Source organism: Gymnoscopelus braueri, assembly GCF_963280865.1.
Source record: "Gymnoscopelus braueri genome assembly, chromosome: 20".
Taxonomy (NCBI): domain Eukaryota; kingdom Metazoa; phylum Chordata; class Actinopteri; order Myctophiformes; family Myctophidae; genus Gymnoscopelus; species Gymnoscopelus braueri.
The window spans coordinates 31,031,395-31,056,415 of NC_137622.1; the positions used below are offsets into that span (position 1 = coordinate 31,031,395).

At 42.1% G+C, this 25,021-nt stretch overlaps 2 protein-coding genes across 2 annotated transcripts; both read right to left on the reverse strand.

Moving 5' to 3' along the window:
- Positions 1-796: 796 nt before the first annotated feature.
- slc25a5 (solute carrier family 25 member 5) lies at positions 797-3,686 on the reverse strand. The gene is made up of 4 exons (XM_080415842.1): positions 3,451-3,686; positions 1,852-2,335; positions 1,608-1,748; positions 797-1,292 (listed from the first exon to the last, which is right to left on the reverse strand). Exons 1-4 carry the CDS (start codon positions 3,559-3,561, stop codon positions 1,135-1,137), a joined length of 894 nt encoding a protein of 297 aa, XP_080271968.1. The 5' UTR covers positions 3,562-3,686; the 3' UTR covers positions 797-1,134.
- A 1,042-nt stretch (positions 3,687-4,728) lies between these two features.
- On the reverse strand, positions 4,729-13,833 carry slc25a43 (solute carrier family 25 member 43). The gene is made up of 5 exons (XM_080416039.1): positions 13,375-13,833; positions 10,191-10,432; positions 9,323-9,495; positions 6,751-6,885; positions 4,729-5,961 (listed from the first exon to the last, which is right to left on the reverse strand). The coding sequence occupies exons 1-5, from the start codon at positions 13,644-13,646 to the stop codon at positions 5,761-5,763; spliced, it is 1,023 nt and encodes a 340-aa protein (XP_080272165.1). The 5' UTR covers positions 13,647-13,833; the 3' UTR covers positions 4,729-5,760.
- Between the last annotated feature and the right edge of the window lie 11,188 nt (positions 13,834-25,021).

Sequence of the window (25,021 nt, forward strand, 5' to 3'; positions counted from 1 at the left end):
TCATGACGCTTCAATATGACCCCTGTGATAGTTGAGAGAGGACATGAATACTCACCTCTAGTCCATGTTGACAGACATTTGGCTAGATCCCCATGCTACTTTACAACTGGTGCGATCATGTGTCGTCACTCTGGACAGTTCAGACATATCGACAGACACTCAAATGTCACCTAGCACGTAGTGCCATCCTTTACAGTCGATTACATTCTGAGAACATATGAATATCAAAGTGTGTTGTCCTTGCTCGACAGAAGTCCTGTGACTGTTTTAAAAAAAAAACTCAGGCAGGCATATAGCACACCACCAGCTCAAGGTTAAAGTCCTTTCTTATCACACCATATTAAAGTCAGAGCAGGCGATAAAAGTATATTTAGAAATGTGGAACCACCCACAGCAGCGCAGGCAGGCAATCCTGGACGGCCTCTGCTGCACATTCACACCACTATTCTATTCAACTTTTTTACATGCACAATGATTGTTAAGACAAAAAGCTCCTCAAACTAGCAAAAAATGCGTAATTTTCTGCAAGGACCACTTGGTTGCAAGTCAACAGCATTTAAACCTTGCAGCTGACATGGGCTCATGCCCCAAAACAAGGAGCAACTCCTTAGCGCGAGTCATTTTAAGAAATAAATGAAAGTTTGCCTCATTAAGAAACTAGACTGAAGAAGCCAGGAGTAAGTGTGGCAAAATGCCACCCAGTGCAGCAATGCCCATGTAATAACCTGGATTTGAAACCAAACTTTTAACACTACTACTCACAACACTGACTGCACACTCACAACCCAATGCATCCAGCAGAAGTCGAATGGGTTTCAGTTAGGGTTACTCTGCTACACACTTAAAAACACAAAAGTGCTACAGGCAGGAGATTCACTCAGTGGGTTGCTTTTATTAATTAAGTTTTTTCCTGACAAGGTTCCTGTGTTAAGGGAATGACATTCTGGTGAGGGGCAACAACAAAATAAACAAAAACATGGGCCAAGAAACTAATTCAAAACAGATTCCCCGGTACAACTAGTAATAATATACTAGCTGGTCCCTATAAATATTGCAGCATTTTAAGTCCTTCCAAATGTACAAGGTATGTTACAGTTAGACTTCACAACATGAACAGTGGACATACAAAATAATTTAGAGGACTTTCTTCAGCTCGTCGTACAAGACCAGCACAAAAGCACCGCCCATGCCTCTGAGCACATTAGACCAGGCTCCCTTGAAGAAAGCCTTGCTACCCTCTTCACGTGCAATCTTCCTCCAGCAGTCCATGGTGCCACTGTACATGATGTCCGCTGAGGGGTTAGAAAAGACAAAGACACGTCACACCTCCTCCAACCTCACATGGTTTTATAAATTTAAAAAAAGCTCAACCTTATGTTTCAGATCTAACTTTTACACGCACATCTAAGCCCAGAAGTTGGGCAGGTGCTGAACAAAAAACAATAGCCAAAAGAACGCTTGCACACCGTTGGGCTCAGGTTTCCAAAGAATGTATTGCACACAAACTGCCTGTGTACATGGGCACTTTGTGGGTGCAATAAATTCTTTGGAAACTGGAGCCAAACTTTGCGTGAGCGTTTTGTCTTTTCTAGTCAGATTTAACTTACCTCCTTTGCGTCCGGACTGCATCATCATACGACGGCGGACGGTATCGAAGGGGTAGGAAATGAAACCGGCACACGCAGTCACAGTCTGAGCAATTGCCCAGCTGACAACAATGTGTGTGTTCTTGGGATCTGGCAGCATGCCTGCAGAAAAATGACACAAGAGGATTAAAGCGGTCCTCAAGAATTCACAAAGAAAGCACCCAAACCCTACTGTACATCTTGCCAATAAATAATTTGAACTTACCCTTGGCTGTGTCGTAAACACCAAAGTAGGCAGCTCTGTAGATGATGATGCCCTGCACAGACACACTGAAGCCCTGGTACAGGCCCTTGAAGCCATCAGACTTGAAGATCTTCACCAAGCAGTCGTTGAGGCCTTTGAATTCACGTGCTCCGCTTTTGCCAACGTCAGCGGCCAGGCGTGTTCTGGCGAAATCAAGGGGGTAGACAACGCAGAGGGAAGTGGCACCAGCAGCACCACCGGAAGCCAGGTTGCCGGCTAAGTACCTCCAGAACTGCTTGTGCTTGTCCACACCGTCAAGGAAAATGGCCTTGTACTTATCCTTGAATGCAAAGTTGAGAGCCTGGGTAGGGAAATATCTGATGACGTTAGCCAGGTTTCCTCTCCAGAATGATAGGAAGCCCTGTTCCTTGGGGAGACGAACGAATGTGTCAACGATGCCCTTGTACTGCTTGTCCACTGAGATCTGTTTGCTGGCATGTTGTACCTGTAATAAAAGCAAAAGGATTTGGAGATTACTTTCAGCATTAGTCATATTTTTACAAATGGGCTGTTCTCAACCAGCCTAGTATTTAAGGGTCATAGATTGTTTTTATCCCATTTTAGGAATCACAATTCAAACCTCAACATTTGAGGTTTGAACTGTGACAACTCCCAAAATATAACAATTTAAATATGATAGTTCAAAGCAATTCTTATAAAAGGAGAGTTGTGCAAGGCTGTCTGGAAGAATCACGTTTAGGCCTACTACTACTAAACGTTCATGGCATCCATTCACCAATTCAAAGCCCCACCTCCTACTTGTGATTTGAGCCTGGCTGCACCATGCATAGATTACACAGACTTTGCCCCTCTAAAAACTGGCAAACTTTCAAACAACATGGAGACTTGCTGCTACCACTTTGACCTTGGTCATTTGACACAATCAATGCGAATGTGTTAAATTAAAAATGAACACAACCGTTATTGGCCTGTTTTTTTAATACATCTTTAAAAATGTTTGCCCTTTTTAAATGATCCTTTTCTGTGAAGCACATTATTGTTGCACCTGTTGGTATATGAAATGTGCTGTAGCCTACAAGTAAGTGGATGATTATCGTCACCTTTAAGACCACCACAACAGACAGGTGTCAATTATTGTCAAATTACAGCCCAGGTGCTGCTAATTGACTGCTCATGCCAATTAACTGCAGTGCCAAGAAACCCAAGTTTGATTGCCCCCCCTAGCCTACTGACCAATGGTGTAAAGTAACTGAGTACATTTACTCAAGTACTGCACTGAGGAGTTCTTTTTACTTTACTAGTATTTCCAATTTTCTGTGCTTTTACTTCTACTCCTCTACAACTTGAAAACTTTAGTTACTTTGTAGATTAAGATCATTTTATGAGCTCGTAGATCTGCCAATTTGTATAAATGTTATACATTTGGAAACTTGTGAAATAGGACAGTCTGTATAAAGGACAGTCTGTAGAATGAGTAGTTTTACTTTTAAGTATATTTGTAAACCAATACTTTTGCTTGTAACAGTATTTCTAAAATGCAGTATTGATACTTTTACTAAAGCAAAACATGCGAGTACTTTTTCCAACACTGCTACTAACCTGGAGAAGAAGCTTCACCCTCTCAATGGGAGCAACAGCTGTTTTGGAGATGGCAGCGGAAATACCACCAGCCAAGAAGTCCTTGGCGAAAGAAACGACCGTCTCATTCATTTTCAGATGTTGTCAAAACCGAAAAGGAGAAGAAGATGATGTCAAGTGTCTTCCCGTTCAACCGAAGGACTCACGACCGGTGGGGTATGCCGACAGAGGTGAAGTGAACTCTGCCAACTTGGACAGAGGGTTTTAAGCAGTCTGGAGTCGAGGAAAAAAACGTAAGCCTCACGCTCAAATTTAATTGGCGCAGCTGGTGACTCTCAAACGTAATTGGTGCAGCTGGTGAAGTTGTGGGCGGGGATAAGGTGTCCTTGGGACTCCGATTTGGCGTCTTCCTCATGACTCTCAAGTCAGGCAAATAATAGCAAGTTTGGAATTGGCAATTGCCGCCCCAGCAGCCCCACACAACCTATTCATATTTGTTTTGCGGTTTGAGAATTGGAGGATACCATTATATTGAATATTTGGGTTTATCTATGTCATGTTCTGAACTGGATCAATCAAGGTCATGTCAAATAAATGTCAGCTTTATGCAGCTGAGCCCCCAAGGGTCCCAGAGACCTATTAAGGAAAGGTCATGCTCCAGTTAATACGAGATGACCTCCAATCTTCAGTTTCTCACAATTGGTAGGCTTAATCATATGACTTAATCAAATTGTACATGCTGAAATGAACAGACTAATCAAAGCTAAGAACCCAATTAACCTGTGAGCCCAATCAACAGTTTTGCAAAAATATTTAACCACATATTTTGAGAGGTGTAAAAGCAAAAATGCATTTGAACCATTGTACATGGTTAGTTGGAAATGCAACACTAGCGTGCAGTACTTCAGATAGGATTAGTTAGGATTAGTGACATTGAACAGGTGTAAAAAGTTGGATCATAGGTGTCAGACAAATGATTTGAGGGTAAATGCTGTGGTGGTATGAGTACTGCTGTCGGGCAGAAACCTTGTAACTCCCATATTTCAACTTTTTATGTTTTTTAGTAAATTAATGCCCTAGCTACTTCATCATACAAGAGTGTCACACAAAAGAAGTGAAAATAGCAGATCTACAAGCTCACAATGTGCAACACGTTGAGAGCTTGTACATCTGCCATTTTCACTATTTTAAAACGTTTTTAAAACAATAAAAAAAGAACGGTATTGGTATTTGGCAACAAAATGATAGTCATACTAACCACTAGTGACCATGGACCCAAGAAAACAAGTCTCACAACAATGCAATGCGATGGTTTATTAGAACCCCACAATGATATTTTGACAGGCAAGAATCAATGTAACATATTGAAATGTATTTTTCACCAGCATGATGATCTTTTTAAAACAACACATAAAAATGTCAGTGTTTGTACAGGTGAAACATGCAAGCAGCAACATGAAATGTGAACAATTACTGTTCTACACTCGTTCATTCATTTTAACATCAGCCTGAATGTCAGGCTTACTAATGTTAGGGAGCCTACAGTATTTTAGTAATATAAATAAAGTCTGCACACCGGTTCTCATCTCCACTTTTTTTTTGTATTGCTACTTGTCAACATTCCGATCACAAGATCTTTTCCTGTTGAAGATCTTGTGATCGAAACATTGAATAGCAGCAATACAAAAGTGGAGCTGTGAACTGGTGTGCAGACTTTATTTATTTTACTGTTGAACTGGTGTTTGTCCAGCACCTTGACTTTAGATTGGGATGTTTTTCTAGCCTACTGCATTATAACCTCATAAAATTATCAGTCTCCTCTTCTGGATTAAGGCTACGTTGTGCTATTCTAAAAACTCTACAAAAATATAAAACAATAATAACACCCAAGGCACATTACAACCACGTAGCAAACCATGTTACTATGGTTAAAATACAAATAGTAGTTACAGACATATTAAGAAAAATAAGAAAAAATAATATACAGTAATAAAGTTTGTGCTTTGTACCATGTAGGGCCATGGTCAGACCAAGATTATTAATACATGGAGACATAATACTGTCAGAAGAATAACTGTTTGTGATAGAGGTAGAGCTTTGATGATAGAAAAACATGATAGTAGATGTCAAGTCAAAGTCAACAACATCATTGCCATGAACACGTGAAAGCCGAAATTCGGGAGAATAGGATTGTGACTGACACTAGCTTCTGCCATAGAAGCTAGTAAAGATTCAAGGCCCATTTTGGCCAGTCCATGTCTTTAAAAAATATTCACCAGTGAGGTGAGGAGTACGTATATTCCGTAGAAGCCTGATTTCTCGCGCCGTGTCTCACCAAGATGACTCCTGTGACCGAAAGCTCCTGTTTTTCATGTAGCGCTTCCCCTCTTCCAACTCGTAAGGCCTCAGGCTTTGGTCTACCCCTGGTTTGCGTTTGTAGCTCAGCGGCGAAACGATGTACCCGTTGCGGTAAAGGCACACCTGCTTGCACATCTCAAAGCAGGTGAAGAGAAGGCCAGAGTAGGGAACAATCTGTGAAGGAAGGGTAGACGTTAGAACACCGTTTCCCCAAACACTGGGTTTGTGGGTCACATTTGTGGGTCGCGGACCCATTTGTATGGGTCGCAAGTAAATATCCCTTTTGTTTATTTCCTACATTTTGTTTATAATTATTTAAATTTTTCATGAATTAAAAACTAATTCAAACATTTTTCAAACAAGAATTTCATGACAAGAAATTCCTTATTTAGGGAGAAAGAAAAGACTTGAAGTAGTGAAAATAGCAGATCTACAACCTCACAACGCGGATTCAGGGTCCGTACAACTGCCATCAAATGACATTTGGAGGTGGAATAACAGAACATAGCATGCTATACCAGTCCAGAAATAGAAGCTGCCTTGTGGCATACATTTATGAATTACACGTAGAGCATTGCTTTCCAAACCCCTTCCCCACACCCACACGTCTAATTTATACTCAATTGCCTTGTCTCTTGGCTAAAATAAATTTCAAGCTAACAATGCGACGTCCCTTGAACTCAGCTGGACGTGTAATTCAGCTGAGTTTGCTGTCTGGAACAGAGGTTGTAATTATTTAATGTAACAGACAAAGTACGATTTCGATGTCGTCCCTGCGCTCTCATTGTGTATCAGTTCCTTTTCGCTTGTGTGTAACATATGACAAAGCTTGAGCCGAGTCATAAGACGTCAAGCTCACACTAATGATATGAACAGCCATGGGTACAATTGTGTCTTGCTTAATATGAATAAACAAACAATGTAAGGTATAGCAATTTATAGCAAAAATATACCATACCGTACCTTTATTGCATTGGCAGTAAAGCCACTCCAAAGTGCAAAGATGCCCTTGTTTTTTATCACCTGTCTAAAACAGTCCATCATTCCTCTGAAATGGACATCAACCCCACCTAAATGGGGCAGCCGGGCACTCTGCGCCTGAGAAGAGAATAAAAGTGAGTGTGAGTCAGTAAAGTGTCATGAGGTATCTAATTAACCAAATTCCAATAAGGTGGCACATTAAAAGAAGACAGATTAATTAAGTACAGTTGGATTCATGGCAGATGTGATCGTGACAAACTCTGTGTATTACACCAATGCCATGAAGGAAAATGTAAGTTTCTGGCTTCAGTAATGCAAAAGTTAAAATGTGCTTTTAACAACAGGAAGATACCATGATTATTGTTTTCTATTTTTATGTGGGTAACAATATAACTTAAAGGTAGGGTAAGTGATATTTTTTGGTTAAAACAAAAAGTATTTTGTTAAAAGGTTAAAATACTATATTCTGATAGTAATCATTGCTATAGAGTGTTTTTTCAGTAACAGATGTTTCCCTGAGTCTCCAGCTCTTTAATAAACAGAAAATACATTTTTCGGTAGGTGTCAAAATCTCAGCCAATCAGGAGAAAGTACCCATTTTTAAGCTTAATTTGTATAGTGTTCCAGTTAAAATTTTGTCTGCTCATTTCTTAGTGTCATCACTTCCAATTTCACTTGTTTAATCTATATCCTGATTGATTTCTCTGTCCTGGTTGGATAAAATTGGAAATGAAACTAAAAAAAAAACTACAAAATACATTTTCTGTTTTATAAAGAGCTGGAGAGACATGGAGACTTTTTATATGGACAGGACACTCTATAGTAACGAGCACTATCAGAACATAGACCCATTTCGCAATTATTTGAATAATTGCAAATCACTTACCCTACCTTTAAGAACATTCAAATTTGTGATAGTTATGAACCACCACAAAGAGAATACAAAATATTTCAATGGATAATGATGACCACCAGTGGCCTAATAGCCTAGCATATTACACTTAAGGATATTACTTGTTAAGGAATGGGTAATATTCGTAGCACCGAACAGAATAGAATGGGGGGGGGGGGGGCAGAACAGATCAAAACTGGTATCACATGACTGTTTTGCTGGAAATAGCATCATTCTGTTACTGAGTTTTACAATCACACTGTATGACCTTTTGTTAACCATAACTATAAACACCACAGATAAATGAATCAGTCTTAAAATGAACAATCACTGAAAGGAAGAACACGTTCAGTCGTGGGTCTTCGCCAATGAAAACCAAAGTTTGGACAGGAATGCTAAGCAAACTCATCAGTTAAACAATACCTAGGTTAATCTACTAACTTCTACAAAGATTGCGTTTCTATTGTCTATTTCTTCTCACTGACACTTAACTCTGACCCCTTGATGACAGAGGAACTGTGGATAAGGCTCAAGTTATATAGATATCATGAGATAAGGTATCATTGTAGTAACTATCATATCTGAAAGTAGTTTTGTTATTTGTTATTTGATATACTGGAAACAAGTGACTCCCAACTAGCCGACTGTGTGATAGTTACTGGCTATCTATAGCTTCAGCAGACCAAAGAGTACATTTGCATTCTCAGCTGCTATTGAACCTTGTGGTACTGTAGCTAATAATAGGCTGATAAAACCGGATGTAGTATTCTGCCCTTTGAAGACCTATTGTTCACCATGTGTGCTGTCGGTAGTACAGACGAGGACACGGCAGAGTAAATTTTAACCTGTGCTTATCCAGGGAGGACTCGCTGTGCATGCAAATTCTACATCAGTAACACCCTGCATTATACTCCCACAGTTATACTTGTTCACACGTGTGTGTTTGTGTGTGTGTGTGTGTGTGTGTGTGTGTGTGTGTGTGTGTGTGTGTGTGTGTGTGTGTGTGTGTGTGTGTGTGACACACACACACACACACACACACACACACACACACAACTGGTGCTACATACATATATATACTGTATATAGCATGCACGAGAAATATGACACTTATCCACCAAGTAGTTTGTAAGATTAGCTGCGGGAAGACAGACAGACACATGCATGTGCGTGTGCAGACACACATCATCTCCTGAATAATTTTCATGGGGTAGTATTCATTACATTTTCTGAAATTGAAACCCATCTAACTTCACTACTTTTCAAAATGTAACCACATTGAGAAATTGGGAAGGTTTCTAGACTTAGTAAACTGGACCCGAGTTGGCTCTGCCCATGGACCGCTTTTTTCAGTCTACACCAAATCTCTTGGCCAAAACTAGCCAATCTACAAGCTCACAACGCATCGCAATGCGACCTGTTGTGAGCTTGTAGATCTGTTTTTTTTGGGGAGGCTAATGTTCCCCCCACAATATGGATGCTGGGGTTCAAGAGGTTAAACCTCCTTTAGCACAGGAGGCATGGGAGGACATAAGTTTAACTCTTGAGATTTCGTTTTGCTACTCCCACCCACCGTTATGAAAATAAAGCCACAAAATTATTGTAGGCAAAAGAGTGAGAAACAATAGCCTAAATTCAATGAACAAGATCACTAGTACTTACTTGCATCTTCCTTTTGACAGTTTCAAATGGGTAGGACAAGGTTTGGGCCACTCCCACAGCAAGACAGCCAATCATAAAGTTCTGGAGTGAAGTTAAACGGACAAGAGGCTGCTGCCACAGCTTATCCAGGTTCATGTAGACAGCACAGCACCCAGCAGAAAAGGGGAATGCGCCTGTAGTGAAAGAAAATGCAGGTTGCAAATCTTAAGAACATATAGAGCTACATATAATACATACAAAAAATCTGAAAATAAATGGTCAGCGATGGAACAGTCTACCTTCAATCAATTATCTTTATCACCAGTGGTGGAAAGTATCTAAGTACATCTACTCGAGATATTTTTACTTTACTGGAGTATTTCCAGTTTTCAATACTTTTACTTCTACTCCACTACATCTCAGAGCCAAATATTGTACTTTTAACTCCACTACAATTATTTGAAAACTTTAGTTTCTAGTTACTTTGTAAAACATACATTAACCACGTCAGACCTATATACTTTGGCTATTTGAAAATAGCCGCTCTACATGCTCACAACGCGTCGCTTTGCGACACGTTGTGAGCTTGTAGATCTGCTATTTTCAAAGGATTTGATACATTTGGAAACTTGTGAAATGGGACATTGTGCATAATGAGTACTTTTACTTTTAGTACTTAAGTATATTTTGATGCCAATGCTTTTGTACTTTTACGCAAGTAAATTTTTAATACTGGTACTTTTACTTGTAACAGAGTATTTTCTACATTGTGGTATTGATACTTTTACTTAAGTACAAAATGTGAGTACTTCTTCCACCTCTGTTTATCTCTAGGTACACGGCAACCTTAGGATCACCAATTGGAAACAAATGAATGAGCAATATTTACCCAAGACTGTGAGAGAGAAGCCCCTATAAAGTGCCAGAAGTCCTTCGCCCCGGTAGATCTTTGAGAGAGTGTGAACCACACCAACATATGTGGGCTCCCTGCAGTTCTGAACGATGAGTCTTGTCTCTGCCACCTCCAGAGGGTATGTTGCCAGGGCGGCCGCTATGCCCGCCACACTTCCAGCAAATATGACCCTCCACTGAGATATGTATCCCAAATGATCCATGTGCAGGTGGACTATCCTGGAGATGGAAGGAAGAAAATACATAAACACTCAGAAGACGGGAAAGAGACAATCATTCAGTCACGTTAAAAATGGTGAATGGTGCATTTATATAGTGCCTTACTGCCTTTTTATACCAAATGTATTACATTCACCCATTCACACACCGATGGCAGAGGAAACCAGGCAAGGCACCAACCTGCTCATCGGGAGCAGTTTGGGGTTCAGTGTCTTGCTCAAGGACACTTTGACAATAACTCAGGGGAAGCCGGGGGAACAAACCGGGGAACCTTCCCTTTCCCGAGTGGCCACTCTACCTTCTGAGCCACTGCCGGCCATTGCAGTGTAATTTAGACTTCTAGCCATTAGTAGCCCCTGTCATAATTGTTTTTATGTTTGTGTATGCAATGCATACTTAAGTAGCTCTCACAAAATGTAAACAAACACATTGACAATATCTTTAAAAATATATATAATTATCTGGCAATAGAAAATGACATGTAGTGACACTATGGTCCTTTAACAGCTGATCATTGTGTGGTAGTGGGTTGTGGTCGTGGTGTGAAGCGAGGCTATATGGGGGAAGGCCGAGAGGTGGCGCCCGTGCAGCAGTGGAATGTGGAATGTATGGAATGTGTCTCACTATAATGGGCCTGATTTGCTTTCAAAAGCCTGCCAATCAGGCCCATCTCACTCTTAATGCGGGATTAAACCATGGGCTGATTTTGCTGTTTGTTTACCAGTTCAGGTTAAAAAGATTTAGGTGTGTCTGTCAATGTGCTCTGACAATGCAGTTGACTATACTTGCAATTTAAATTGGCACACCCACCACGGCTCTATAGGCATATCTAACACACCCATAATTAATTGTATTAGCTGCATTGATTACTAGTTTGCCATGTTTTAATCTGCTGTGTATAGTTTTTAACCTAAACAAGAGAACAAACTACGAAATCAGCCTAATTTCATGCCTGTGAACAGACCAAGCTGTCTTGTCCTGACATAACTGTGACTATGTCAGGAGGTGAGATCGGATGACGTCATGTCTCTTGGGTAAAAGTAGCTCCACACACACACACACACACACACACACACACACACACACACACACTGCACAGACTACAGATGACTGTCAGCTGACTGCCACTGTGTTGCGCCTGCGTGACACATAACTCCCTTTACTGTTATGAATTATGTATAAAGTTGACTTGTATCCCCTTCCCACCCAAATTAGTGCATAAAATATGCACGTTTTATTAAATGTCTCTCTCTCTCTCTCCATCACCATCTTTCTCTCGCTCTCGATGTGTGCGGTCAAAAAAAGAATTACCGGTTCGCACATAATCTATTTTTAGGGGAAAATGGGAGTGAAAAGCTTTTCCTCTTCACGCCGCTGATTCAACGTAATGCATCAGGTGTTCGGGCTCCACTAATAAAACCTGACTACCCCCCAACAGGCACAGACACCTCTTGGTGGCCCAATTGCCCGGAAAAAAACCTTTGTGTGTTCAGGCCTGTACAGTGAAGCTGACTCCGCAGAATGTGGTGATAGCGAGAGATACTATCTGTTTTGTATTGGATGGGGGTCTCGGGCAGGGGGTCAAGAGGTTTGCAGGCAGCAGGGCATGATCGGGGGTTTCAGGCATGAGGGTCAGAGGTTTTCCGGCGGGGCATAAGCAGAGAAGGCCGGGGGATTTCAGGCGGGAGGTCAGAGGTTTTCCGGCGGGGCATCAGCACAGAAGGCCGGGGGTTGCAGGCGTCGGCAGGGACTGACAGCAGCAGACTCTCAGGCAGGGAGTCGGCCGGGGTCATGACTGGAGATTTTAGGCAGGGATATCTGCAGCGACTCCCAGGGTGCGGGGGTGTGGGGCGTCGGCAGGGACAGCCGAGGGATTCAGGCATGTGTGTGGGTTCGGGTGGGGGGGCAATATTGCTAACTGTACACTAATGTACTTGCTGCAGCTGTTTAATTTAATTATAAAATAAAATAAAATCATTATTTGTATTTGCTGACAATGCATCCAGAAAGCACATTTAGTGCCTTGGGTATCTGAAAAGCAGCATCAACAAAACTAAAAGGTTATTATTATTATTCATTAGTATGCTAATTAACCATCTAATATGATCCAGGCCACGTGTGGGATAGATACTCATAAACAGAAGTGCTCTCTCCCTCCAGGAATTGTGTACAGTACAGAACAGAACAATCATTTGCAGAGTGGGTGGGGTGGTGGGTGTTGTTTACTAGGCTACACGTGCTATATGTTGACGTGGGCTACAGCGAAAAAACTACTCAATTTATAGCATAGTATCAGTTGACGCGTGTCACACCTCTTTCTATTATTTATATCCCTGATTATAGGCTGTTTACGATCGATAGCTGTCACGCTCTATTCTGCCCTGCAATGACACCAAAATCGTCCGAGCACATCCAGCGTTCTGATTGGTCCAAAAGTGAAGGCGTGACACATACCATAAAACAGGAAGTATGTTGTTTTTGTACTGTAGCTGTCAGTGGTTGCTAATAATATGAGTTATATAAAGTACATCATACATTTCCCTAGTCCAAATTAGACACAATGACATAATAAACATCATGCAGTCGCACGTTCAAAGTGATTTTTCAAACATTATCCACTTTTTCAGCTGACTTTCTAACAACAGAAGAATAATAGCTGCAGGCAGGCTGCAGCTTTCTTTTCCAGTAGATAAACAAACGGTTTGAATGTGTCCCACAAGCTACACATATTTAATATTTATATATCTTTTATAAATAAACGTGGTAATACAGCTTTCCCTTGTCCAGTAGTTAACAGTTTGAATGTGTCCCACATGCTACACATATTAATATTTGTATATATGTTTTAATAAACGTGGTAATACAGTGATGGTCTCTCATAATATGAGACCATCACTGTATTACCACGTTTATTAAATACATTGAGACTCTCATTCACTTACTTTTTGTACGTTGCCACGTGAACCGCGCTGTAAGGAAACAATCGGAGACAGGAGACCACATTTCCCTTCCACAGTCCTCGGAGTCCCTCGTTCTGGCAGATGAGCACAAAACTCTGCCAAAAGCCCCTCTTGCAGTGAAAGGTGCCCACCTGGCTCTTGATCTTCACCACCTCCAGAGGCGACGTGACGGTTTTGCTGAAGAATCCGGCGAAACCGACGCACAACAAGCTTTGATAATGTGTCAGTCGGACGTCTTCCGTAACGGTTGCCATTGTTGTTATTACTGCTATGGCTGCTGCGCGAAAAAGTGCTTCTTCTTCATCCGAAGGACTGTGATTCGATGATCGTCGTCTAGGAACGAGCAGGACACAGCGGTTGTTTACCTAAACATCTATATATAGGATTAAGCAGGTATCCGTGTTGTGACTAGTTGAGCCAGCGGCGGTATTATGTGACACTGACGGGACACGCAGTGCACGTCACTGGTCAGTAATGAATATGAAAGAGCACAAGGCGCCAGCAAAAGGGTTACATTCCAGCAACAGACCACTAGATGGTAGTGATCGGTCCACTTTTGGTGGTCGAAACTTTTTTGCATACATGATTGATTGATTCAATCAATCAATCATGTATGCAAAAAAGTTCATCAATTTGATTGATTGATTGATTGATGTACTTTATTTAGGAAGACATGTGAAACAGTACATGACAGTACATAACAGTACATGGAAGTACAAATTCACAATACAAGGTCTACTAAACTGGAAATCTCATTAAGCACTAAGCTTGTTTAAGATGAGAACCCCATGCACACAAATCATGATGAAAATGATGCGTGTGTGTGTGTGTGTGTGTGTGTGTGTGTGTGTGTGTGTGTGTGTGTGTGTGTGTGTGTGTGTGTGTGTGTGTGTGTGAATAAACCAATTAATTCATTTTTTTTATTGATCGGTTGATTGATTTGATTGATAAAAATGGACATGTATTTGTGCATACATTATCTGCAAGATAGAACACAACAAAGCTTGAGGTCTGACACTGTGTGTGTGTGTGTGTGTGTGTGTGTGTGTGTGTGTGTGTGTGTGTGTGTGTGTGTGTGTGCGCGTGAGTGTGAGTGTGAGTGTGTGTGTGTGTGTGTGTGTGTGTGTGTGTGTGTGTGTGTGTGTGTGTGTGTGTGTGTGTGAATAAACCAATTAATTAATTTTTTTTATTGATCGGTTGATTGATTTGATTGATAAAAATGGACATGTATTTGTGCATACATTATCTGCAAGATAGAACACAACAAAGCTTGAGGTCTGACACTGTGTGTGTGTGTGTGTGTGTGTGTGTGTGTGTGTGTGTGTGTGTGTGCGCGCGTGAGTGTGAGTGTGAGTGTGTGTGTGTGTGTGTGTGTGTGTGTGTGTGAGTGTGAGTGTGAGTGTGAGTGTGAGTGTGTGTGTGTGTGTGTGTGTGTGTGTGTGTGTGTGTGTGTGTGTGTGTGTGTGTGTGTGGGCGGGGGGGTTCAGTCTCTGCAAACCACCAAGCCTGATTTGGCAACCACCATCTTGTGAGCTTGTAGATTGGCTATTTTTGCTGAATGTTCATTCAGGAGGGAGGAGTGGCGGCAAAGAGACGGAGAGCCAGGAGAAAATCTAAATCAAAGACGTAAAATATACAAATAGTATAATAAGCAGAAGGTATGTATGTAGGCCTACATGACCATCACAGTCTTGTTTTCCCTAAAAGAGACAACTGGAGGCAGCTGCTGCGTTAATGCTTCAAACTGCTGTGTCGTAAACTAAGAAAAAGTGCCTAGGAAATGAATTTCGTTTCCACGTCTAGGCACTACTTTTTAAATGCATTTTTGCGTTGACAATACGCCTTGTGGACTTTGGTTCAAAAGTTCTCCGAAAATATCCTGCAGTTTTTTGTCACAAGCCATAAATGTGAATCACAAAAAACGAAAATCTTATGCTGCTGGTTTTGCTTGTAGATTTCTTGATATTCATTTTGACAGCACACAATCTCTCTCAAACTGTCATTTATGTGTACCTAACATATGAGACAAGTATTGATGCATTAGTATACTCAAATGTGAATGTAGACCTTGAAATATAGTAAAGCTTGAGTGATTTGCACCCAACAAAATTAAACATTACACATATTTTGCTCAAAACACATGTTTCATACATAAACAATGTCAGAACCTACTGTGTAATGAGAGGAAGACAAATCTAAAAAACACTCAAATAATGGACAATACTAGAATAGATGCGTTACAGAATATGGTATACTATACAATATTTATTACAATGCAACAATGTGTTAATGTCACAGCATGTCTCATGAGTAGATCAGAACCCCTCACAAAATTGGATGATTGTTACAACTCAACCCAAAATATGCTGCGGTCAATTATATGCAGCCAACCCACCTTGCCCCACCCCATCTCAACACAACTCACCTCACTCTCACTGCACCCTATCTCACTCCATCTCACCCCACCTCAAGGTGGGGTGGGGTGGACCCCACCAGGGTGTTTTTACATGTATATCTGCTGCACAGGAATATGACTCTTTAGTCATCAAGAGCCCTAAGCCTGCAGTCAGCTTTAACAGGTGTTATCAGCTCTTGGCACCAGTGTGTGTTCAGCACTTATTGGGGTCCATACCTTCTCAGGTTGTGACTCTACCCAGTGCTTTTCATGGCAAATGCAAAAGGAAGACATTTTCTGTTGCTTGTGGGAAAGAGGTGTGTTAATGTCACAGCATGTCTCATTAGTAGATCAGATCACATTGGAGCTGTGCGTGGCAATGCTTTTGTGTGTGTTGTGTGTGTCTTGCAGACACACAGGAACATCTTCCTGTCAACCTGTCACCTGCAACCACAAAGGCCATGGCCGTCGTTTCTCCTCAGTTTGGCCTTGTGCCCCTCAAAAAATGTGCCCCTGAGGCCACAATGACCTTAATGCCCCAGCTGACTGTACCACTTTCTCCTCTGTCTCTTTCTTGTCAATATGTAGAAGCCAGTGTTTCTTTATTGTCATGTAGACACCAGTGTCTTTTGTTGTGATTCTGAATTCTTAACTCCCCTGAGTCCCCATCTTTAAACCAATGCAATCCAGTGACTTTGGTGCAGGGCTGAGCATGGATCAGAATGTAAATACCATTATTTATTTATTTCACTGCAGATAGTTTACATATTAAATTCATCCTTAACCCTTGAATTCAATTAATTCTTTCAATGGACTAAAATCTTGTTAGCTGGCCTTCCTGCCCTGGCATTTGGCCTTTGTGCCCTCAAAAAATGTACAACGCCAAGTGGCCTTGCCCCTAAAATGACAAAATTCCAGGCATGCCTGCAACACACTTTCATGATTTGTAGACATCCTGTCATCCACGTAACTCCCCATCCTCAATGTGCTATCCGTTGCCAACTGGCAACCGGTGAAGGGGCACACATTATACCTTTCAGCGAATGTCTCATTATTGCTGCTTGTAGTTTGCCCATTTGCAGTGTTGGTACAGGGCACCACAAGTCGGGGACATACTGTAGATACTTAAAGGACGACTTGACCCATTGTCAACCTATCTATTTCAACCTATCTATGGTGCCTCTCTATTCAAGAAGGCAAAGGGCAGTGTCAGTTTCATCCCCTCTGCCATTATGCTCCTTGATAAACACAAACCCCCTAATACCTGATTTACCTCACCTGGTCGAACTGGACTTGCTTGCTAATGCCCTCCATGAATATGCGTGTGAGCGCAGGTGCGCACACACACATACACATACATACACACACACACACACACACACACACACACACACACACACACACACACACACACACACACACACACACACACACACACACACACACACACACACACACACACACAGACACACACACACACGAAGGCAGGCACCTGGATGAGCTGGACTTGTGTGCTAATATAGCTTCCATGGACATACATACATGCACACACACATGAAAGCATACAGAGGACATTGCCTTCTTTTAAAGACACTATTACATTTAGCTTATCTTTTATAGAATCAAAGTACTTAAATTGTGGTGTATATTTGTATATTGTCTTGTCTTGAATGTATGCATTGACCCGAGCAAAACACTGTCCCTTTTGGAAAGGACATCTAATCTAATCTAATCTAATCTAATCTAATCTAATCTGACAAGTTAAGGCAAGTAATAATTCCAAGATGGCGGAGGGAGAGGGTCGCAGCATGCCAGCTCCGACTTTCAAACGTTCATGGCTTAAACCTGAAGTCTACAAAACAACTGACGACAAAATCATTGTGGAGGATGAGTTACTACACTTTCTCTATGCAAGGATCAAAACTTTGAGCCAAGATGAAATCGTACTGTTGGCTACTAATACGTTCGACACAGAGGGGATTGAGGCGTCTAAGAAAGTGTTGTTTAAGTTGTGCCCTGCTACCACGCAGAGGAACATAGCCCACAAAGGGCTGCATAAAGACGTGAATAACATCAAACTGTGTCTCAAAGTGTTGAACGAATCTGGGGAGAATATACCTAGATTTGTATCACATTATCTGGAGGATTTACCGCCGGTGTCGTTTACCAGCATTGACACAACTTGTCTGCTACGGAGAATGGAGCAGCTATATGCGGAAGTGTGTTCCCTGAAACGTGTCACCCAGCTCCAGACAGAGGTATGCGAGCATATGAATGACCGGGTGGCAGCATTAGAGCACCGCCCTGCTGAGCGAGCTGCGGGTCTTGATGACCCGGGGCTGGAGCCTGCTACGCGGCAGTTGTGGAGCGAGGTATCCAGCTGTGGCATAACGCTTGGGACGAGTGCGACGGAGCCGGAGACGAATGGTTCGGGGACAACACCGACCACACCAGGGATGAGTGCGGCGAACCAGGCTGCGGTGAGAGCGGCATCATCACGCAGTCCGGGCGGAGAGGTGGCGACGGCCTCGGGGACCGTGAAAAGGTCTATCGATCCTGAAATCCCATCCTTCAGCCTGGTTGTGAAAAAGGGCCGGCCCCAGCAGGGGTCGGGGCTTGCCTCTGCTCTAAGGGGGTCGCGAACCGCTGGCAACACCAATGGACGGGCCAGGAGGCCAGGTGTTGCTCCCATCGTCGGCACCAGTGCTGTGAGTAGCATCAAAACGGTGCAGACCAAACTAGTGAGTGTGTTTGCTACCAAGTTCTGTCCTGAGTTGGATGCTGACTCGCTTTCTGTGTATCTTAAAGACAAGCTCAATCGTGAGGTTACATGTCACAAGATTGTCAGTGCTCATAGCAGATTTGGATCTTTCAAAGTGACTGCGGAATGTAAAGAGGTTGGGGAGATGTACGCCCCTGAGCTATGGCCTGAAGGAGCGTTCATTCGACGGTATTATGAACCACGCAAGGCTGGGACTGTCGGGGCTGCAGTGAAGATCAACGTGCAAGCAAGTAATAATGTGCAGAATGGGCTTACGGCCGATCAATACGCCTAGTCTGCTATGCGTGTTGGTTTTTTTAACTGTCGGGGGCTGCGCCTTGGTAACAGTGCAGGAGACGTTGCCAGACGCGCACAAGTGGAAAAACTGTTGCAATGCTGTGACATCTTGTGCCTGCAGGAAACGTTCCTACCTAAACAGGACTTGGGACAGTTGAACTGTTTTAATGACGAGTTTCATGGTGTGGGGGAGTCAACAACTGACCTCACCTTGGGTATAGTGAGGGGAAGGATCCCCGGAGGGGTGGCCATTTTATGGCACAAAAAGCTTGACTCTATGATTAAGGTCATTAGACTTGACACAGATTGGTGTATAGCTGTGGAGTGTAGAGTAAACAACAAAGTGGTCACTATACTTAATGTTTATACACCTTATGAAAGTCAACAGAATGAGGATGAATACCTGAACAGATTAGCTTTTATTAATTCTCTTATTTTAGACAATCAAACTACCTGTGTCTATGTCGTGGGTGACATGAATGCCGACCTCTGATAAGCACTCAATGTTTGCTAATCATATGGTTAATTTCTGTGAGGATAATAACCTCATAATATCCAGTCAGGTGTTGTTGCCTGCAGAAAGTTACACTTATATGTGTGAAGTGAAGCATGGCACACAACTTCTTGGCTCGACCATTGTATCAGTACTGCTGATGCACATGCTATTGTAGAATCTATGGAGATTGTCTATGAGGTATCCATGTCAGACCATGTCCCTGTAGTGGTAGTGCTTGATGTGGACAGACTTCCTGAAATGACCAAAGAGGTTAATAGTGCCGTTAAAACAAAACTAGATTGGTCCAAACTCTCAAAAAATGATGTACTGACTTATTTTGGGAGAACTAATGATCTGTTCAGTGATGTATTGTTGCCCTATGATGCAATTTTATGTGCCGATGTAAACTGTAAATAATCATAGCAAGGACCTCTGTGCTCTCTATGACTGTATAGTGGGGGCTATGTATGAGGCCAGCAGACCTCTTTATCTGCAAAAGAATAGTACCAAAAAAGTAAAGCCGGGGTGGAACAAGTATGTGGCAGCCCATCACGCAGAAGCTAAGCAGGCCCATAAGGCGTGGGTCCTGGCTGGTCGCCCCAGACAGGGACCAGTCCTGGACCATAAAAAGAATACCAATACTCTTTTTAAATCAGCTGTGCGCCATATCAGTAGGCACGAGGCTAAAATGAGAGCAGATTCTATGGCTGACAAGCTACTTGGCCATAATGTAAATGGGTTTTGGAAGGAGGTGAGAGCTCTAAACAGAAATAATGCTATCTTACCTTGCAACATGGAGGGTGTCTCTGGGGAGAATAATATATCAGAGCTCTGGAGGGAACACTACTCCCAGGCATTTAATTGTGTCAAAAGTGACCCATATGAATTGGACAACATTAATAGTAGTTCTGCCATTGGTTTCTGAGCTAATGAGGTTCGCAAAGCTATAGAACAGTTAAAAGATAATAAAGCTAGTGGCTCTGATAATATCACTGCTGAGCACCTTAAACATGCCAGTCCTAAGGTTGCGGTCCTTCTGGCTATCTGCCTTACTGGACTTATGACACACGGGGTACTGCCAAATTCCATGTTGTCTGTCACCCTGGTGCCCGTGATTAAAGACAAAGCTGGCAAGGTGGGGAGCTTGGACAATTACAGACCTATAGCTCTTGCTAGTGTAATGTCCAAGGTCCTGGAAAGAGTCTTATTAGATAGACTTTCTTCTTTTTGGGCGGTGAAACCGCCCCTATATGTGAGGTTTGGATATTTGCACCCCCCAATCTTGCGCTGTGATTGGCCACCAGTGTACCCCCCTAACCCTGCACCGTGATTGGCCAATCACAGTCTATTCAGGACTGTGATTGGCTAGTGAAACATGACACATGTGCATAGCCCTATAAATAGGACTATGCACTTAAAAAAAACACATTTATGGTATTTTTTAAGTTAGGGGTGTACAATGGTTGGTCCACAATATTACTTTTCTTTAAGTGAACTTCCATCACTGTGATGACCACTGTGACCACACCGCCCACTTCACACTGGGTGTGATTTTTTGGCGGTGAAACCGCCCCTATATGTGAGGTTTGGATATTTGCACCCCCCAATCCTGCGCTGTGATTGGCCACCAGTGTACCCCCCTAACCCTGCACCGTGATTGGCCAATCACAGTCTATTCAGGACTGTGATTGGCTAGAGAAACATGACACATGTGCATAGCCCTATAAATAGGACTATGCACTTAAAAAAACACATTTATGTTTTTTTTTAAGTGAATCACACATTGTGGGTGGATTGGTTGACTCCATTCAGTATTGTGATTAGCTAGCAAGACACCGCCCACTTCACACTGGGTGTGATTTTTGGGCGGTGAAACCGCCCCTATAAGTGAGGTTTGGATATTTGTACAACAAATCCTGCGCTGTGATTGGCCAAAAATGTACCCCGCCTAACCCTGCACCGTGATTGGCCAATCACAGTCTATTCAGGACTGTGATTGGCCAGTGTCACATGACACATGTGCATAGTCCTATATAAGAAACCATAACTTTAAAAAAAAAACATAAATTTGTTTTTTTTTAAGTTATGGTTTCTTCCATCATAAAGAGTGTTTCAATAAATGAATTTATTTTTTGTACATGATTGGTTGACTCCATTCAGTATTGTGATTAGCTAGCAAGACACCGCCCACTTCACACAGGGTGTGATTTTTTTTATACTACAGACAATCAGTATGTGTTTAAGGCAAAGCATGGTACTGATCTATGTATATGCACTGAAAGAAGTCATTGAAAAATATAGAAGCCAGAATTCCTCTGTCTTAGTTGGTCTGGTTGATGCGTCACGTGCTTTTGACCGGGTCAACCACCAGAAACTGTTTTTAAAGCTCAAAGTGCCTGATAGCATTACACGCATCTTGGCATACTGGTATGCTAACCAGAGCATGCAGGTCAGATGGGGTAGTGGGGTATCGGCTCCCTTTTCTGTCAGTAATGGGGTCCGGCAAGGTCCAGTTAAATTACTGTAATACAGGTTGCAAGATTGGGGACACCCTAATTAACCACCTTATGTATGCGGATGACCTGGTTACTTTCTCCCAGCAGTGCTGGGTTTCAACAGCTGCTTAACATTTGTACAGAGTATGGTGTAACATTTGATGTCAAATACAATGCGAAAAAGAGTGTGGTCATGGCATGCAGGACAAGGGAAGACAAAAACCTTTCCTTTCCATCCTTCTACCTTGCTGGGCAAGTGCTACCTGTGTGTAGCAAAGCTAAGTACTTGGGACATGTCATAACAGACCAGTTGACGGATGATGATGATCTGTATAGGCAGCGTCGAACACTTTATGCTCAAGCTAATATGCTGGGGAGGAAATTTAATTTCTGTTCTGTTGAGGTAAAGGCTAACCTCTTTAGAGCTTACTGTACTCCCTTGTATACTGCCCCTCTATGGGTTAAGTTTAAGCAGGCTAGCTTGTATAAACTTCAGGTTGCCTATAATGACTGCTTGCGTCTACTGTTGAGAAAACCTAGGTGGAGCAGTGCTAGTGAGCTGTTCTGCAACCTGGGTATTAGCACTTTTCAAGCTCTTCGGAGAAATTTAATGTATAAATGTATGTGTCGTTTGAATGAGTCTCAGAACTCTATTATTGGATTATTGGTTAATCCCTGCCACAGTGTTACTCGATATCAGTCTCCTTTCTGGGAACACTGGTACCCTTTCCTTATTTATAGCTGATGTTTTACGACTTTGTACTTTCTTTTATTTTTGTACTTATACATGTTTTTATGTGTCTTGTTCTTATTGGACCATGTGTCTGCTAAATAAAGTTGATTGATTGATTGATTAATCTAATCTAATCTAATCTAATCTAATCTAATCTAATCTAATCTAATCTAATCTAATCTAATCTAATCTAATCTTAATTGGTCCTCACTAATACTCATTATAATATAATGGTAAAAAAAAATCCTACTCGGTCTGTGTCTCAGAGGAGGGCTGTGGACAGTTCAGAATCCCGCCTACCAGTGACATCATCGTTGGGGAATCCAAGCTAACAGAAAGAAACTGTAGGCTTTCTATTCCCGGAAAGTTAGCATGCTATGATGGAAGCCATTGTTCTCGTGTTAATAAAAATCATTTTTTGGGGGGGAAAAAACTCGCCTAACAATGATGTCACTGGTAGGCGGGTTGCTGAAGTGTCCTTCAGCCCTCTGATGAGACAGACCCAGTAGATTTTACAATTTTCTCATTAGTGAGGACCAATTATATGTTTTTGTCGGACCGTCAAAAACTGGACTTCCTTGCCCCGGACCGGTCCGGGCACCTAGGTTCCAATGTAGCCTGACAGCGAGTTGCGGGTTCGAGTCCCGATCCCGACAGCCTTTGCTGTGTGTCACTCCCTATCTCTCTCTCCCTGTTTCCTGTCAATAAAGGCATAAAGAGCCCCAAAAAAAATCTTTAAAAAGAAAAAACTGGACTTCCGCATTCCTAGAGTGCCGAAGTCGCGAAAAGTCAACATGTGCCTTAATGGCTCCCCCTTCAACTCACATGTTGACGTTTGTTCTCTAAGTCACAATATGACTGGGGGGTGAGACAGTGTTGGGTAGACTGGTCCAGGCTAAAACTGCTAGATTGATTTTTAAACGCAGTCAGGTATTCTGCTTTCTCACAAGAAAATATCTTTTGCCTTTGCCATGAAAGGCGCTGGTAGAGTCACAACCTGAGAAGGTATGGATCACAATAAGTGCTGAACACACACTGGTGCCAAGAGCTAATAACACCTGGTACGACTGCAGGCATCAATTACTGCCACAATTGGACATGCATAGTCCACCACCATGGGCACCGTTGGGAGGTGCGGCAGGCCCAAGGCCTAGCAGGAAATATTTGTATGAAATTATTGTGCTGTCAGTGGACTGTGTGTGGGTTGGGCAAGGTGGGGTGAGAAGGGGTGGGGTTGAAATAGGGACGTGGGTGATTTCATATCTACTGATGAGACATTCTGTGACAATAACATTGATTGATTGAAATTTGTATTAGGCAAAAAGAATGTAAAACATCACACAATTACATTTATAATACTTTTGTATAATACAATTTTGAAGACCAGTCCCATTTTTTGTTGTTTAACCCTGTCTTCCACCCTGAGCCATCTAGGCTGGCAAAATGAGTGGGAGAGAGGTGGGTCATGGGCCCCAGTCCGAGAAGTAGTCGAATCAGTTTGTTCTGGGAGGTTTGAAGCTTAGTCTTCAGTGACACTGAGGTGTTGGAGTACCAAGAGGAGCAAGCATAGTCAAAAAGGGGCTGAATCAGGGCCCCTGAGAGGGTCCTGGGGGCCTGAGGGTTGACAAAAGAGGAAACTCTGCCCATAAATCTGGTTATCTGGTTTACTCTTTTGACCACCTTTGTTGCCATGCTTTCACCTGTCAGGTATTTGTCAAGAATACATCCCAAATAGGTAATCTCTTCTTTGCTAGAGATGATTGTGTCATCGACTTTGACCTTGAAGTCATTTACCTTCATCTTACTGAGGGAATGTTTGGTTCCAAAGAGAATGGATTCAGTTTTTCCAAGGTGAACACATAATTGTACAGCAAATTTTGGGCTGAGTTTGAGTTGTACGGTAGAATCATCCAGGGGGTGGTTGGGGGGTTCTGATCTACTCATGAGACATGCTGTGACATTAACACATATAATACATATTGTAGTATACCATATTGTGTATTCATTCTGAGCTGTAATGCACCTATTCTAGTATTGTCCATTTTTTGCATTATTGGAAATTTTGGGGGCGGGGCACCTACACAGTAGGTTCTGACATTGTTAATGTATGAAACATGTGTTGAGCAAAATTTACCATGTGTAATAATGATTAATTTTGTTGGGTGCCAATCACTCAAGTTGAAGCGTTTCTTTTAAAGCTTTGTTATATTTCATGGTTTAAATTGAGTATAGGTACACGTATTTATAAATCACAGTTCGAGAGAGATTTTGTGTTGTCAAAATGAATATTAATACATCTATAAGCAAAACAATCACCATAAGCAAAAATGCATTGTAAAAGTAGTGGGAACGAAAAGCAACTTTTTCATGGTTGACCACATGGCCTGAATAAGGAACCGTCCTTATGGCATAAGTGATATGCAGTGGAGAGGGACATCTAGTGGTTGAATGT